General features: G+C 49.4%; 1 protein-coding gene across 1 annotated transcript in view; it reads right to left on the bottom strand.

The window, feature by feature from the left end:
- Positions 1–16,570, bottom strand: part of LOC308119654 (protein jagged-1-like) — a 56,283-nt gene that overhangs the window by 23,586 nt on the left and 16,127 nt on the right. Inside the window, exons 3-5 of the mRNA XM_080479802.1 lie at positions 15,969–16,026; positions 8,360–8,614; positions 7,058–7,118 (exon numbers count right to left, since the gene is read on the bottom strand). Coding sequence (XP_080335928.1) covers positions 7,058–7,118; positions 8,360–8,614; positions 15,969–16,026 — 374 coding nt within the window. The remainder of the gene's footprint in view (positions 1–7,057; positions 7,119–8,359; positions 8,615–15,968; positions 16,027–16,570) is intronic.

The raw sequence follows: 16,570 nt of genomic DNA, 5'->3' as shown, positions 1-16,570 counted from the left end.
GTGTGTGTGTGTGTGTGTGTGTGTGGGACAAAATGTCTTCATAAAGGTGAGCGACACGCTGCTGCTGCGGCTCCTAATCTTAGGACACACAGTGTCAGGGGACATTCTTCAGCAGTGTGTGTGTGTGGCGGGGGTGGTGGGGGGGGTGGGGTAGGGGGTAGGGGGTAGGGGGTGGGGTTCACTCTATCCTCCGTCACAGCTCTCATCCTGCTCTTGTGATAAAGAATCAGACGTTTGAGGAAAGTATTGATTCACCTCCCTTCTGATCAATATTCAAGTTAAAGATATATGAAAATGAAGACGAGTCACTTAAAGACCTTCAAGTCCCAAACCTGGTCCTGAGATCCCAGCTGGTCTGTCATGGTTCACACTGGTCTTCACATGTTTGCTGGTTCATGCTGCTCTGACAGTCTGTGTTGGTCTAATCTGGGTCTAATCTGGGTCTAATCTGGTTTCTGCTGAGTAAAACCATCATCAGGTGATTACATGGACCAGTACATGGACCAGTACATGGACCAGTACATGGACCAGTACATGGACCAGTACGGAGCTTGTGCACGTCTTTTTGAACAGGAATGCAAAATTAACACTGAACCGTCAAACTAAACTTATTTTTCCAAATCTTTGATTCAAAGTTAAATAAAACATTGAAGTTCCTCCCAGAACCCTCTAGGAACCAAACTAGGATCCAGTTCTAGTTCTTGACGTTCGTCTCTAATAAAAACTTCCTGGAGGAAATTCCTCTTCACACTCAGACTAACTGGTATTTCCAGCATTTTATTTTGGCGGGACATCCCGGTTTGTTGACGTCTCAGCGTCCCAGAACCTCCTGAAGGTTCTCGAGGCTTCGTGTCACAAGATCCTGTTTGTCCTCTGGATCTCTGCACATCTGGATTCTCTGAGGAAAAAGCTTCAGTTCCACTACATCCAGACTTTCTCCAGGATTCAAGACTCAGATGTTGATGTTCTGGCTGGAGCTGCCGCCATCTTGGATATCCCACAATCCCTTGGGGCAGGTTTCCCAAGATGGCGTCAGTCAGGAACCATCAACAGTTTGATGGTTTGTCTGGAAACTTCTGGACTTTGTTGTGAAGGATTGAGGAACCTGCAGGTTGGAATGAGAGGAGAGGTTCTGGTTTGGTTGGTCCTCTGGACAGAGTCTGTCCCTTATGGAGGACAGGATCTGTCCCTTATGGAGGACAGGATCTGTCCCTTATGGAGGACAGAGTCTGTCCCCTATGGAGGACAGAGTCTGTCCCCTATGGAGGACAGGATCTGTCCCTTATGGAGGACAGAGTCTGTCCCCTATGGAGGACAGGATGAAGATTGTTCTGGAAGAGGAACCTTAATCTTTAACACTCGTCAGTCAAAGTGAACTTGACCTCCTGGAGGTTCCACGTCGGCTGCATGTTTCGAGACGTTTGTACCGATCAGACATGATTCAGTGGAAACGCAGACAGAACGTGTGGTTGTTGTGTTACTGTGGCTTTTCTTCACACTTGTGTTTGGCGTGGTGGCTCCGCCCCCTCCCGCTCTGCTGAGGTCAGCCTTGGAATGAGCGTGGGGTTTGTGGAGCGGCGGTTAGTCGTCTGGAAGGGGGAGGCCGGCGCAGGGTTCACTAATCTGTTGGTTTATGGCAGCACTCTGTTATTCCAAGGCCAGTGGTAACCTTGCTCCACCTGTCCTGTCACTTCTCTGTCGGGGGGCTATTCTGGGAGCAGCCCACCTCGCTCTGCCCCCCCCCCCCCCGCTTGCTCATAGACACTTCAAAATGGATGCTGGTGAATGGTGGTGATGTAGTGGAGCAGTAGCGCAGCAGAACTCCGGGTTCGCTGAGGACAGTCTCACTCTAACTGTCCGTCCTTTTTTGGAACCAGCCGACGTTCAGTCTCTGAGGAGCAGAGAACAATCCGCTCTCCTGTTAAAGCTCAGGAGATCTAATTCAATAGGTTTTTTATTTTTAAACTTGTTTTGTAACCCGTCATGATTCAGGATCGTCTGTCAGAGATCCTTACTGCGGCGCTCTGAGCTAAATGCTAACGTGCTAATCAAACCAGTGTCAGCCTCCGTTTCGACGACGCCTCAAGTGAAAACATCGTTTTATTGTTTTCGTTGCAGAAGTTTAGCTTTTACACACCAACGTTTTGAAAACAAGGAGTTTCCACGGAAACGGCAGAAACAATGGAGTTAGCATGCCAGGCTACTAGTTAGCACTGTTTGTTATTAGTAGAACCGCGGCCTCGGGGGCTCCGCGGGCCCGGTGGGCTCGGCGGGCTCCGCCGGCGCCCGCGGCCTCGGGGGCTCCGCGGGCTCGGCGGGCTCCGCCGGCGCCCGCGGCCTCGTTTACACGTTTTCAAGAGAGAAAATGTTTTTTACTTTGCCGTGTTGACGAGGAGGTTAGAATGAGGCTAAAACAATCAGGAGTCATGATGTTTTGTTTCCTGCTGAATTCAAAACCTAAGAGGCAACTACAGCTGTGTGTGTGTGTGTGTGTGTGTGTGTGTGTGTGTGTGTGTGTGTGTGTGTGTGTGTGTGTGTGTGTGTGTGTGTGTGTGTGTGTGTGTGTGTGTGTGTGTGTGTGTGTGTGTGTTTACTACAGTGTGTGTTGCAGTCTGGCCCTGCGGTCGGCGTCCTGCCCAGTATTGGACAGTCAGTCTGGCTACAGGGAGCGTGGCCACAGGCCGACGGTGGCATTACCCACAAGCCCCGTCACCGGGCCGCCGCCGTCCCATCAATGGAAGAGCTGAGGGACGAGCCAGCGCCCGAAATATCCCACCACAACCCCCGCCCCCGCTGGAGCCCCTCAGAGAGACCACACCCAGTGGCCGGGCAGAGGTGTGTGTGTGTGTGTGTGTGTGTGTGTGTGTGTGTGTGTGTGTGTGTGTGTGTGTGTGTGTGGTGTGTGTGTGTGTGTGTGTGTGTGTGTATGTTTGCAGGCAGGTCTCGTCCCGGACCGGCGGACGGACTTAGCCTGCTGTTGCCTAGCAACAGGGTGAGCAGAGTCACATGAGGGAGGTTGTGAATCGACTGTAAGAAACTAGACACCAAACACACATTTCTACTTTCCTCTGCCACCAAGCTGCTCTATTTCTTCTTCTCTGCTCTACACTCACCTTCTCTGCTCTACACTCACCTTCTCTGCTCTACACTCTGCAGTATCTGATTACCCTCCATATTATTACTCGTTCCAACATTTGTCTTGATTTTAATAGTTGGACATTTTCTTAATTTTACAAAGAATCTTGTGAAACGTGACCAAACAGAGCTGATCAGTTACTCTGTTGTGCTACTGTCTCCTCACATGAGGCTCCAGAGCGTCTGACAGAGCGTCAGGACCTTTACAGAGCAGTGAAACTATTTATCCTCCAGCACTGCGATGTAAGATGCTCTACAACGCGGTGTCCAACCCTAGAGCTCCTGTCCTGCAGGTTTTAGCTCCTCCCTGCTTCAGCAGACCTGAATCTAATGATGATGTCATCACCAAGTTAGGAAGAAGCCCAATAAGGAGCCTCTTATTGCAACTGGGAGGAGCTAATCCCTGCAGGACAGGGGAGCTGGAGGACCAGGGTTGGACACTCCTGCTCTATAATCTGATGTTAGAGGAGGACGATGCTCTATAATCTATATGCTAGTGGAGGAAGATGCTCTATAATCTGATTTTAGAGGAGGACAATGCTCTGAAATCTGGTGTTGGGGGAGATGCTCTATAATCTATATGCTAGTGGAGGAAGATGCTCTATAATCCGGTGTTAGAGGAGGACGGTGCTCTATAATCTGATTTTAGAGGAGGAGGATGCTCTGTAATCTGGTGTTGGGGAGATGCTCTATAATCTGGTGTTAGGGGGAGAAGATGCTCTATAATCTGGTGTTAGAGGAGGACGATGCTCTATAATCTGGTGTTAGAGGGGGCATATGCTCTATAATCTGGTGTTAGAGGAGGACGATGCTCTATAATCTGGTGTTCCCTCCTCATTAAGAAACAGATAAATCAATCAATCAGAGGAACCATCAACCCCCCGGCGGCTCTCAGAATCAGAAACTGTAACTCTACGGAGGGAGTGTGTTCAGGATGGAGGAGTAACAGAGCGGACCTTAGCAGGAGCTCTGGCTTCAGATCAACATTAAAGGTTTGATTCCAGCCAGTTAAACAGTTAGCTTGCTGTGCTAACGAGCTAACAACAGAAAATAAGTCAATAAAACTGAACCTGGGTTTGTTTCCACTGAAAACTTCCTGTTCCCTCTTTCTTTGTTTCTTCTTTCTTTCTGTGTTCCTGATCGTGATGAAGCTCTACATCACATGTCGAGACACATTCCAGGGTGTTGCTCTCTCTTCCAATCCTCTGGCCTCCTTCTCTTTTATGAGATTTAAACTAAATCAAACCTGCCACAGTGAAGAACCTCCCTCCTGCCGCCGCTGCCAGGCTGCTCATACCTGGCACCGCGTGTGTGTGTGTGTGTGTGTGTGTGTGTGTGTGTGTGTGTGTGTGTGTGTGTGTGTGTGTGTGTGTGTGTGTGTGTGTGTGTGTGTGTGTGTGTGTGTGTGTGTGTTTCACTTCAGTTTCAAATATTAAATTTCTTTGCATCGCCCAAATGAAGGTTTATGAACGATTGGAAATTCTGCTTCATGAGCGGCATGGCTCTGTTGGTAGAGCAGTCGTCTCCCAATTGGAAGGCTGCAGGTTTGATTCCCATCTCCACCTGTCCTTGGGCAAGACACTGAACCCTAAACTGCTCCCAGTGGAGAGACAGCGCCTTGCATGGCTGCAGCTTCCATTGGTGTGTGAATGTGTGTGTGGATGTGTGTGTGGATGTGTGTGTGAATGTGTGTGTGAATGTGTGAATGTGTGTGTGTGAATGTGTGTGTGAATGTGTGTGTGGATGTGTGTGTGAATGTGTGTGTGAATGTGTGAATGTGTGTGTGTGAATGTGTGTGTGAATGTGTGTGTGGATGTGTGTGTGAATGTGTGTGTGAATGTGTGAATGTGTGTGTGTGAATGTGTGTGTGAATGTGTGTGTGGATGTGTGTGTGGATGTGTGTGTGAATGTGTGTGTGGATGTGTTGTGAATGTGTGTGTGTGAATGTGTGTGTGTGAATGTGGTGTGTGTGAATGTGTGTGTGAATGTGTGTGTGAATGTGTGTGTGGATGTGTGTGTGTGAATGTGTGAATGTGTGTGTGTGAATGTGTGTGTGTGAATGTGTGTGTGAATGTGTGTGTGGATGTGTGTGTGGATGTGTGTGTGAATGTGTGTGTGGATGTGTGTGTGTGGATGTGTGTGTGTGAATGTGTGAATGTGGTGTGTGAATGTGTGTGTGAATGTGTGTGTGGATGTGTGTGTGGATGTGTGTGTGAATGTGTGTGTGAATGTGTGTGTGGATGTGTGTGTGAATGTGTGTGTGGATGTGTGTGTGGATGTGTGTGTGCATGTGTGAATGTGTGTGTGAATGTGTGTGTGGATGTGTGTGTGAATGTGTGTGTGAATGTGTGTGTGGATGTGTGTGTGTGAATGTGTGTGTGTGAATGTGTGTGTGAATGTGTGTGTGTGAATGTTGTGTGTGTGAATGTGTGTGTGGATGTGTGTGTGAATGTGTGTTGTGAATGTGTGTGTGGATGTGTGTGTGAATGTGTGTGTGGATGTGTGTGTGAATGTGTGTGTGAATGTGTGTGTGTGAATGTGTGTGTGTGAATGTGTGTGTGAATGTGTGTGTGAATGTGTGTGTGTGAATGTGTGTGTGGATGTGTGTGTGAATGTGTGTGTGTGAATGTGTGTGTGTGAATGTGTGTGTGAATGTGTGTGTGAATGTGTGTGTGTGAATGTGTGTGTGAATGTGTGTGTGGATGTGTGTGTGAATGTGTGTGTGTGAATGTGTGTGTGAATGTGTGTGTGAATGTGTGTGTGAATGTGTGTGTGAATGTGTGTGTGAATGTGTGTGTGTGAATGTGGTGTTGTGTGGATGTGTGTGTGAATGTGTGTGTGAATGTGTGTGTGAATGTGTGTGTGAATGTGATGAACCATATGAAGCTCTGGGGGCTCATGCAGCTGATATACATGTGAAGTCCATTTACTTTCCTATTTGTCTATTGTTACGTTAAAGTCCAGGTTGTAACTAGAGCTCCAGAGCTCCAGAGCTGCAGAGCTTGCAGAGCTCCAGAGCTCCAGAGCTGCAGAGCTCCAGAGCTCCAGAGCTGCAGAGCTCCAGAGCTCCAGAGCTGCAGAGCTGCAGAGCTCCAGAGCGTCCTCACATCTTCAAAGGTCTTGATTCGGTCTCAGGTTAGATGGAGGAAGAGGAAGAAGACGACAGATGTGAGGCTTGAAGCATCTGTAAAAAACTAAAACGAGTCCATGTGAGACGTCGTTCTTCTAATTGTAACGTTTCAGTGCTTCAGTGCCCCCCCACCCCCCAACCCAAACCCCCCCCCCCCCAACCCAAACCCCCCCCCCCCCCCCCCCTTGGTGTCTGCAGCTCGTTCGACAGAATCTGAACGTCCTGACCAGCGCGTTCCAGCCATACACAAGCCCGGGGAGGAGGAGGAGATGTTGGGCAACATACAGCACTGGGGGGTGGGGGGGGGGGGGGGGGGGGGGGGTGATGGGGGTGGAGGGGGCATTGCATAGGAAAAAATAAAATAAAAAAAACAACCCCCCCACCCGCCTGCACCCCCCTCAGTGTGTTTCTGTCTTTATGTGCGGGCGAGTTTAGCACAGAAGCAGAACAATGGCCCTCCGGATCAGAGTGGAGCTGAGGGATGGGGGGGGGGGGGGGGGGTGGGGGGGGGGGGGGGTAGACTGTGGTATGTTATCAACAAAGCCCCCCTCATCACTCTGTTGTGTCACCACTGTCCCTCCTCATTAGGCTCTTTTACTGTGTGTGTGTGTGGGTGTGTGTGTGTGTGTGTGTGTGTGTGTGTGTGTGTGTGTGTGTGTGTGTGTGTGTGTGTGTGTGTGTGTGTGTGTGTGTGTGGGGGGGGGGTCCATCCAAACAGGATCAGATTTCACACGGAGTCGCTGTCAGGTGAACAGAAGCTGTCAAGCGTTCACAACAGAGAAACACACTTACTTGCATTCGCCCGGCGCGTCGCAGGTCCCGTGCAGCTCGCTGCAGCCCTGCCTGCAGATCGCTGCAGGAGACAGAGAAAGAACCGTTTGGACTTGTTCTGGAGAACCTGCTGCTTCTTCTCCCTGATTCATTCAATCCTCATTTCCCGTCTCTTTATGTCGCGGTTACAAACGGCCAGCCAGGCGGCGGCGGGGGGGGGGGGGGGGGGCGGCACAAGTTTCCAAACATTCCTGGGATTCTCACCAAGTTGACACTTGACATGAACTTCCTGAACTTCCGAAAGCAGCAGCCAGGAAGTAAAAAGTGAGGAAGCTCAGAGTTCAGACCTGCATGTTTATTCCTAGAAGACTATTTCAGACGAGCTTCAAAGAACAAAAATTAACCTAAGTAAAAGCGGAAATGGATGTAAGACAGGGTCTTCCTGGATCGGCTGCTCAGACAGCTGCTGGTGTTACGATGAGTTCTGCATCAGAAGAAAGTGGTGAATGAAATGCCTGAACGAGTCCAGCATCCATGGATTCCACCTTCTGGTTGATCCATAAAGAAAAAGTCAAAGCGCGGGACTGTTCTGACTGTTTTGTGTTCAGAACTCCTCCAGCTGGAGTTGATTGGATGTTCCTACATATAGTCTGTTATTCATGAACTCTAAAGGGATCTGGAAGAGTTCTGTTCCCAAACTAATCCATGTTTGTTGAGCATGAAAAAGCAGAAGTTGGTCTCAAGTTGGCTGAAAATGTTGCACAATAATAAGTTTGGTGCTTCTGACACCTTGAATCCGTCCGGCTCAAAACCTACAGGAGGCTTTTACATTTTGGAAGATTTAATCTGATCGTGCAGCAGGTCGACAACAGTTGGAACCAAATAAGCCGATGATGTGTGACTGTTTGATCGGAGGAAGTAAACCAGCCGAACACTGTGTCACCAGCAAACATCTGGGAAACGCTGCTCCGTTATACTTCATTAAACCCGGAATGTGGTTTTACTGTGTCCAGTGTAGAAAAACCAAATGTAAATATCTTCAAAACCTCATGAAGATATTTAGTCTGGAAAACCTTTTCTGAATACGTGAAAACATCTTATAATCAGGCTCTTGTTGTATTTGGTCAATATGCTCAGAAATACTGATGAAAGTAGGTTGAAATGTTTTAAAGATCACAAAAGAAACTTAAAATAAGAAATAAATAAACAAGAATGAATAAACAGTTTTTTTTCCATCACCTTTTGTCAATTATAATCCAATAAGTAGTACTAAAAGTAGTACTACTAAGTGATGGCCCTCAGGAGGGTGTGGGGCGTTCTCACCCGTGTTGCAGTCCGTTCCCGTCCAGCCCTCCATACACTCCCGGCTCCCCTGCTGGTCGCACACGTAATGACCGAAGTAGTCGTCTCGGGGTCGACACACCTTGTTGCACTTGCTGCCGTAGTAGTGGTCGTCGCAGCGCACCCGGATGGTGTACTCTACGTTGGCGTTCAGGCTCTTGTACTCCACCGGCTGCTTGTCCTCGCCGGGGTTACTCATCCCTTTGTAGATGCTGCGCTCGATCAGAAGCTCCTCGTCTGCAAACAAAGACATGGTGTGGTTCTAGAGGGAGGTCATCACATCCAACAACTCCAGAAACTCTTCGGGTTTCACCTTTACTTTTATTGGACGTAGTAAATAAAACTGGCTGTCATCTGCACTCTGAGGACTGTTTTTATGATACTTTGCTCTTTGTGCAAACAACTGCAGGAATAAAGTTTCAATGAGGTCTCTTCAGTTCTGTCATCAAATCTACAATCAGAATCCATCAGCTGAGGAACCGTCAGCTTCCAGCTGTGTATAGTTCTCATACTACCCTTTATCAAGACTGATAATTACTGCAATACACACAGAAGAGGAGTCTGACCACTTTCCCAGAACATTTCTTAAAGTCGAGGTGTTTGATTCCAGCGAACGAGTCTGAGCCTCCAAACTGTTTTTCAACCCAGAGGATTGAAAGAATGTCTGTTGTTCAGTCAGATCAGAGGAAAGGTGGAACCTCGGGAACCTCGGCTCCAACGTCTCGCCAAGAATGTGCAAGGAGGAAGAAAAAACAGTAAAAGGAACGAGCGGGAGAAGAATGGGAAAATGAAGCGAGCCTGAAAACAGACATGAACATGGCAGCCACACACACACACACACACACACACACACACACACACACACACACACACACACCAGGATATCCAGGCCCGACTCCATCGGAGCCGGGCCGGAAATAATAAGAGACGAGGAAGGGCGACTTCGGAAAGACCCTTTAGCTGGTTCTCAAGGAACCGAGACACCGTGACCCAGCGGCTCCTCCAGAGCTCCACAGAGCTGGACTCTACTCTACTGGAGGTCCAGAGCTGGACTCTACTCTACTGGAGGTCCAGAGCTCCACAGAGCTGGACTCTACTCCGCTGGAGGACCAGAGCTGGAGGTCCAGAGCTGGAGGTCCAGAGCTGGACTCTCCTCTACTGGAGGACCAGAGCTGGAGGTCCAGAGCTGGAGGTCCAGAGCTGGAGGTCCAGAGCTGGACTCTCCTCTACTGGAGGTCCAGAGCTGGAGGTCCAGAGCTGGAGGTCCAGAGCTGGACTCTCCTCTACTGGAGGACCAGAGCTGGAGGTCCAGAGCTGGAGGTCCAGAGCTGGAGGTCCAGAGTTGGACTCTCCTCTACTGGAGGTCCAGAGCTGGAGGTCCAGAGCTGGACTCTCCTCTACTGGAGGTCCAGAGCTGGAGGTCCAGAGCTAGACTCTCCTCTACTGGAGGTCCAGAGGAGAGAAAACATCCAACTGATTAAAGCTGCATCACGACCAGGTTCTGCTTCACGGTAACTGGAGGTTCTGGAATCTCAAACGTTGCTCTGACTTTGTCACAATAATAATCAAGCATGTGATGATTGAGGGAAAAGCCATTTTAGCTGAACGAGATACTTTCTACACATAATGTAAATTCAGTCTATTCATAGTTTCTTCATTCAGGATCATCTGAGGTATTAGTTACAACAAAACACAGGAAAGCCTTGTCTTGTTGCTCTAAAGTGTAAAGTATAACTTCATGTACTGGGGGGAACAAGTACCAGTTATCGCCCACTTAGTTCCGCCAGTGTTTAGTGTTCTGTAAAGTGGGAGAGAAGTGGGTTCTGATCATAGTTTGATGAAAAGACCAAGTGATCAGTGATCAGTGAGTGATCAGTGGTGATCAGTGGTGATCAGTGAGTGATCAGTGGTGATCAGTGAGTGATCAGTGGTGATCAGTGGTGATCAGTGAGTGATCAGTGGTGACCAGTGGTGATCAGTGAGTGATCAGTGGTGATCAGTGGTGATCAGTGGTGATCAGTGGTGATCAGTGAGTGATCAGTGAGTGATCAGTGGTGATCAGTGGTGATCAGTGAGTGATCAGTGAGTGATCAGTGGTGATCAGTGAGTGATCAGTGGTGATCAGTGGTGATCAGTGAGTGATCAGTGAGTGATCAGTGAGTGATCAGTGAGTGATCAGTGGTGATCAGTGGGGATCAGTGAGTGATCAGTGGTGATCAGTGGGGATCAGTGAGTGATCAGTGGTGATCAGTGAGTGATCAGTGGTGATCAGTGGTGATCAGTGAGTGACTGCATGAACTGAAAGGTTGTGTGAGGGTGAGAGAGTAAAGAGAGTGAGACACTCTGCAGGGGCTGTTAGAAGCATGGGAACAGTCTGTGCTGCTTCTGTTTAAAGCACATCTAAAATATCTTATTATTATTATTGATAACTGGAGAGAATCAACAGTAGCTGTTTACATAGACTTCTATTCAGCAGACTAAACTAGCGTGCTATGCTAGCTAGCATGCTATGCTAACTGAGTATCACGATAAAGATGAGTTTGATCGATTGTGTGGAACAATTAGTTTTTTTACTGTAAGTTTATTAAAAGTTTCTGTTATTGTGATGCTAGAATGACGTTTTGTTGCACAAAACAATGCAGAGAACTGGAAATATATATATATATGTATATATATATACATATATATGGAGAGAGACTTATTATTTTCAAAATTATATTCTCACTGTGCTTTTTAAAAAAGAAATTCTTTCTCGAGCAAAAAAAAGAGTTTCTAGTGTTTTATCTTCAGTCGACTGACTGAAGTATTTTAATATTGTTAAGAAAAGAGACAATCAGTGTCCTGATTCAGATTCAGTCCCACACCACCTGAAACACTCACTGCTGCTCATCTCCAGCAATTAGATATAAAAATATAGACCAATGGTGAGCGGCTGTGAGTCGGAGGAGGACCGGGCTGGAGAGGGGGGCTGTTACCAGGGAGAGCAGGAGGACGAGGGCGGGGCTTTTAAAAGCAGCTTATATAAAGAAGCAGGGGCTTCAGATCCCAGAAGCCGATCGAATCAACAGCAACATTTTACACTTCCATCGTCAGAAAACATGCAAGTGCATCAGCTTTGTTACTGCTGCTGCTTCTGCTGACCTTTGACCTCCGGTTCGGGCTGCTCAGGACAGATGAGCATCACCACAGCCACACTTTGAATTTGGACAAAGTCACTGGAACAAACTGAAACTCTGGCTCTTCTGTTAACCACCGGCTGAACAAGCCGGGGGAAGAAGGTGGCATGAATTCAGAAACTAATATTTCAACGCAAAATGCTAACGCTAATGATGGCGCAGACAGTCGCTCTGAAAATACTCATGCTAAAGCTAGCAGTTAGCAGGACAGAGGGACTTCTCAGGTTACTAGAAAACTAGAGGAAACACACTGGAACAGCTGTTGGACTCAAGCTGTGGTCCAACAGCTGGAATCCAACAGCTGGAGTCCAACAGCTGGAGTCCAACAGCTGGAGTCCAACAGCTGGAATCCAACAGCTGGAGTCCAACAGCTGGAATCCAACAGCTGGAGTCCAACAGCTGGAATCCAACAGCTGGAATCCAACAGCTGGAGTCCAACAGCTGGGGTCCAACAGCTGGAGTCCAACAGCTGGAATCCAACAGCTGGGGTCCAACAGCTGGAGTCCAACAGCTGGAGTCCAACAGCTGGGGTCCAACAGCTGGAGTCCAACAGCTGGAGTCCAACAGCTGGAGTCCAACAGCTGGAGTCCAACAGCTGGAGTCCAACAGCTGAGGTCCAACAGCTGGAGTCCAACAGCTGGAGTCCAACAGCTGGAGTCCAACAGCTGGAGTCCAACAGCTGGAGTCCAACAGCTGGAGTCCAACAGCTGGGGTCCAACAGCTGAGGTCCAACAGCTGGGGTCCAATGGCCAGCGGTGGCCAGCGGTGGCCAGCGGTGGCCAGCGGTGGCCAGCGGTGGCGAGAGATGCTTCTCTTTAGATTCCCGGTGAGAGAAAAGCAGTGGAGGTTTCAGGTTGAGGGGAAGCTTGGCGGCTGAGAGACTCGCTGACAGATTCACCACTCAGAGTTGTGATTACGCAACGGAGACTCGGTCCAACTGTACAAGACGAGACACGGCGGGCGAGACGTCGTCGTCTGAATCCCCGGAGAATAAATCTAAATAAAGCTCTGTGGCCGTGGCGCCAAGCAGGGAACTGAACCTGTTTCCTCTGGATCCTGATCCAGACGAGTCATTTATAGCTTCATCACACGCTTTAGTTGCTTTCTGTTACAGAAGAACCTCATTTTAAACCTGAGAGTTCTACGTTCTGACGCAGTTTATTTTAGCAGCAGTTTTTCAGTTCGTACTGCCGGTCGTTAAGATTTAAAACGAACCAGAACCATTCTTTTCTGAAGCTTATCGAGTCATTTCAAATGTTTTTTTCTGAAATTGCCTCAAAACGGCAAAGAAAAGCATCAGTCTCCTTTTCTGGTCTCGACTCCACAACGGTACGCCGACGCCCAACACCAGACGCCACGCCCATCCTCTCTCCAAAGCCACGCCCATCCTCTCTCCAAAGCCACGCCCATTCTCTCTCCAAAGCCACGCCCACTCTTTTTCCAAAGCCACGCCCATTCTCTCTCCAAAGCCAGGGTTCCCCAGTTCCGGGCCTAGAGGGCCGGTGTCCTGCATGTTTTAGGTTCCTCCCAGGAACCCAACAATCAATAAGGCTCGTTACTTGAGTTTTCTACAAGCTTCATGATGACATCATCAGACTGAGGTGTGCTGAAGCTGGGAGGAGCTAAACCGTGCAGGACACCGGCCCTCCAGGCCTGGAATTAGGGAACCCTGTCCTAGACTATAAGACAGTTTCTTCAGTTGTGTGGTTGGTCATGTGACTTATATTAAGAAGCAATTTATAGACCAGAAACTAGTGGTAAATACCTTGTGTGACCACTAGATGCCTCTGTAACACAACAGAAATCTCCGACAACAAAGAAAAAGCACCATTATTGCTGAATTTGACAAACTGAGCAAGAAAAATGTTTCCAAAAAGAAAAGAGAAAGAGAGAAGAAGTTGTGATGGACTGAAGAGAAGAAACGTCTAGTAAAGCTCATCGTGGGCGAGAAGCTGAGGAACAAATAGACCGAGGGTTCTGGAACAGCAGCTGATGATCAACAGTTCCGTCTGGACCCGGAAGAATAACTGTCATGGGTTGTTTTTGTTTCATGATGGTTTTGTTAACAGATGTAAGCTGGATATAGAGGAGCTCTGAGCAAAGAGACGACCGCCAGCAACCCAACAGACTGAAAGACTCATGTCGACTGTTTCTTTAGGACTGTTCTGGACGGCTGTTGGCGTTCTGAGGGCGGCGTTCTGAGGGCGGCGTTCTGAGGGAGGCGTTCTGGGGGCGGCGTTCTGAGGGCGGCGTTCTGAGGGCGGCGTTCTGAGGGCGGCGTTCTGAGGGAGGCGTTCTGAGGGAGGCGTTCTGATGGAGGCGTTCTGAGGGCGGCGTTCTGAGGGCGGCGTTCTGAGGGCGGCGTTCTGAGGGAGGCGTTCTGATGGAGGCGTTCTGAGGGAGGCGTTCTGAGGGCGGCGTTCTGAGGGCGGCGTTCTGGGGGCGGCGTTCTGAGGGCGGCGTTCTGAGGGCGGCGTTCTGAGGGAGGCGTTCTGAGGGCGGCGTTCTGAGGGAGGCATTCTGAGGGAGGCGTTCTGATGGAGGCGTTCTGAGGGCGGCGTTCTGAGGGCGGCGTTCTGAGGGCGGCGTTCTGAGGGAGGCGTTCTGATGGAGGCGTTCTGAGGGAGGCGTTCTGAGGGAGGCGTTCTGAGGGCGGCGTTCTGAGGGCGGCGTTCTGGGGGCGGCGTTCTGAGGGCGGCGTTCTGAGGGCGGCGTTCTGAGGGCGGCGTTCTGAGGGCGGCGTTCTGAGGGAGGCGTTCTGAGGGCGGCGTTCTGAGGGAGGCGTTCTGAGGGAGGCGTTCTGAGGGAGGCGTTCTGAGGGCGGCGTTCTGAGGGCGGCGTTCTGAGGGAGGCGTTCTGAGGGCGGCGTTCTGAGGGAGGCGTTCTGAGGGCGGCGTTCTGAGGGAGGCGTTCTGAGGGAGGCGTTCTGATGGAGGCGTTCTGAGGGAGGCGTTCTGAGGGAGGCGTTCTGATGGAGGCGTTCTGAGGGCGGCGTTCTGAGGGCGGCGTTCTGAGGGAGGCGTTCTGATGGAGGCGTTCTGAGGGAGGCGTTCTGAGGGAGGCGTTCTGATGGAGGCGTTCTGAGGGAGGCGTTCTGAGGGCGGCGTTCTGAGGGAGGCGTTCTGAGGGAGGTGTTCTGCAAAGGCATTGTGAGCGGCGTGCCTGAGCACCTGAGCACCTGAGCACCTGAGCACCTGAGCACATGACTCCTCCCATTTCTTTCAGTTTCGTCACGCAGCTCCTGCTTGTTGTAGAAGATGTTTGGAGCTTCGTACTGATTAATACAGACACACCTCACAGTGTGAGAGCAGCGAGTCGCCGCGGCGTCCGGACCACCGGCGGCGAGCTCACGCTCCCCGACAGGCTTCATGAGGCGCCATTAACGCTCCTCGCAAAGGGAAAGTGACAAAGTCAGACAGTTTATTGGAACGACGCTGAACCGAAATAAACTTTACAAGAAGCTTGAAAGGAAACGCAGCTGACGGCGGCAAATATTGAGAAGTAAAAGGACTAATAAGCAAAAGCAACGAGCCGCTTGAAGATCTTTTAATGGTCGTTTTAAATATTCTCACGCCAGATTTGAGCCGCTGAAACGATGACATATTGTCTGAACACATTCATTAATATTTAGGACCATTTTATTTGAAAAGGAAAGTTAGATTACAAGTTTCTTTCTTTATTGGCGGTTACCAGACGATGACATCAGAACGGCTGTGAAACTGTTTAAACACCAAGGTCAGGTCAACAGAGGTCAAAGGTCGGCTTCACCCAGCAGGCCCTCCTCTGAGGAGGAAACGTACCGTAGAGGATCAGATGACTCAGGTGAACAAACCATAACGTAGTATAACAAGTATGGAGAGAACATTCTTCTTTTTGTTCTTTTACACTCCAGCGCTCCTTCCTTCGCCCAATTCAGACTTTTATTTTATTTTTGATGCTTGTGACTTCTCCCCTGTGGCGACCAGGTACTAAGTACTTGTGGCTCTCAGTCTTTCTTTTATTAGATATTTACACAGTTTGGTAGATTCATTGCAATTTTTCAAGCTTTTCTGTAATTTTAAACATTTTTCTGATTTCAGTTTGTCGAACACGACAGTACATGATTGACCACAGTTCTATTGTGTTGATGTTGATCATTGGTTGATATAGCAGGTCGCCTGGACAGGCGACAGATTGGACGCCTGTGCAGGTGAATCCTGCCTCACCTGTCTTCTCTGAACCCTTCTGCTCGTCCTCACAGCTCTGAGCCGATACAGGAACGAGTCTATTGGAACACTTCTCAGGTCCGTGCTGCTGAACGTGTGAACAGATTAAACTGAAGTATTTGCAGGCCAGTACTTTCTATTTCTGTCTTTTATCGCTCACATCTTGTCCAGCGGACCGTGTGGTGCAGAGAACAGTGTGAAGAGCTTTACCGTTGTTGTGTGTGCCGTTGTCTTTGTCCCACGCCTCCACAATGACGGTGTAGGATCGCTGAAACACAGAGGCAGGCAGAGGTCATTACAGTGCACAGCAACACACACACACACACACACACACACACACACACACACACACACACACACACACACACACACACACACACACACACACACACACACACACACACACACACACACACACACACACACACACACACACAGTCCTGCCTCTGTCTTCAACCACTCGTATCAAACACACGGCCTGAGGCCCAAACCAGCCTGGAAGAACTGTCAAGACAGGACCTGCAGTTCCTCCTCTGTCCACTCGGGGCAGTGTTGATTCAGCAGGAAAAGCTAAGTTATGACGAGCAGAACAGCACCCAACTCACATCTGTGTGGAAACAAGCTGAAGGCTGCAGAAGTCTCTTGTTCTGAAAAGCCAAAGGATTTAAATTCGGAGGATTCCCCAAAAACATGCAAACCAAGTCGGTTCAAACATTCTGGGCCTCCAAGTGTCGTCCTGCCGCCCAAACCCCAATAACAACATGAGAGGCAGTGTGGAGCTCCTGCCTCCAGGACGAGACGCCTGAGGCCCC

Source organism: Lipophrys pholis, assembly GCF_963383615.2.
Source record: "Lipophrys pholis genome assembly, chromosome: 14".
Lineage (NCBI taxonomy): Eukaryota > Metazoa > Chordata > Actinopteri > Blenniiformes > Blenniidae > Lipophrys > Lipophrys pholis.
This window is presented reverse-complemented; position numbering and strand designations above follow the sequence as displayed.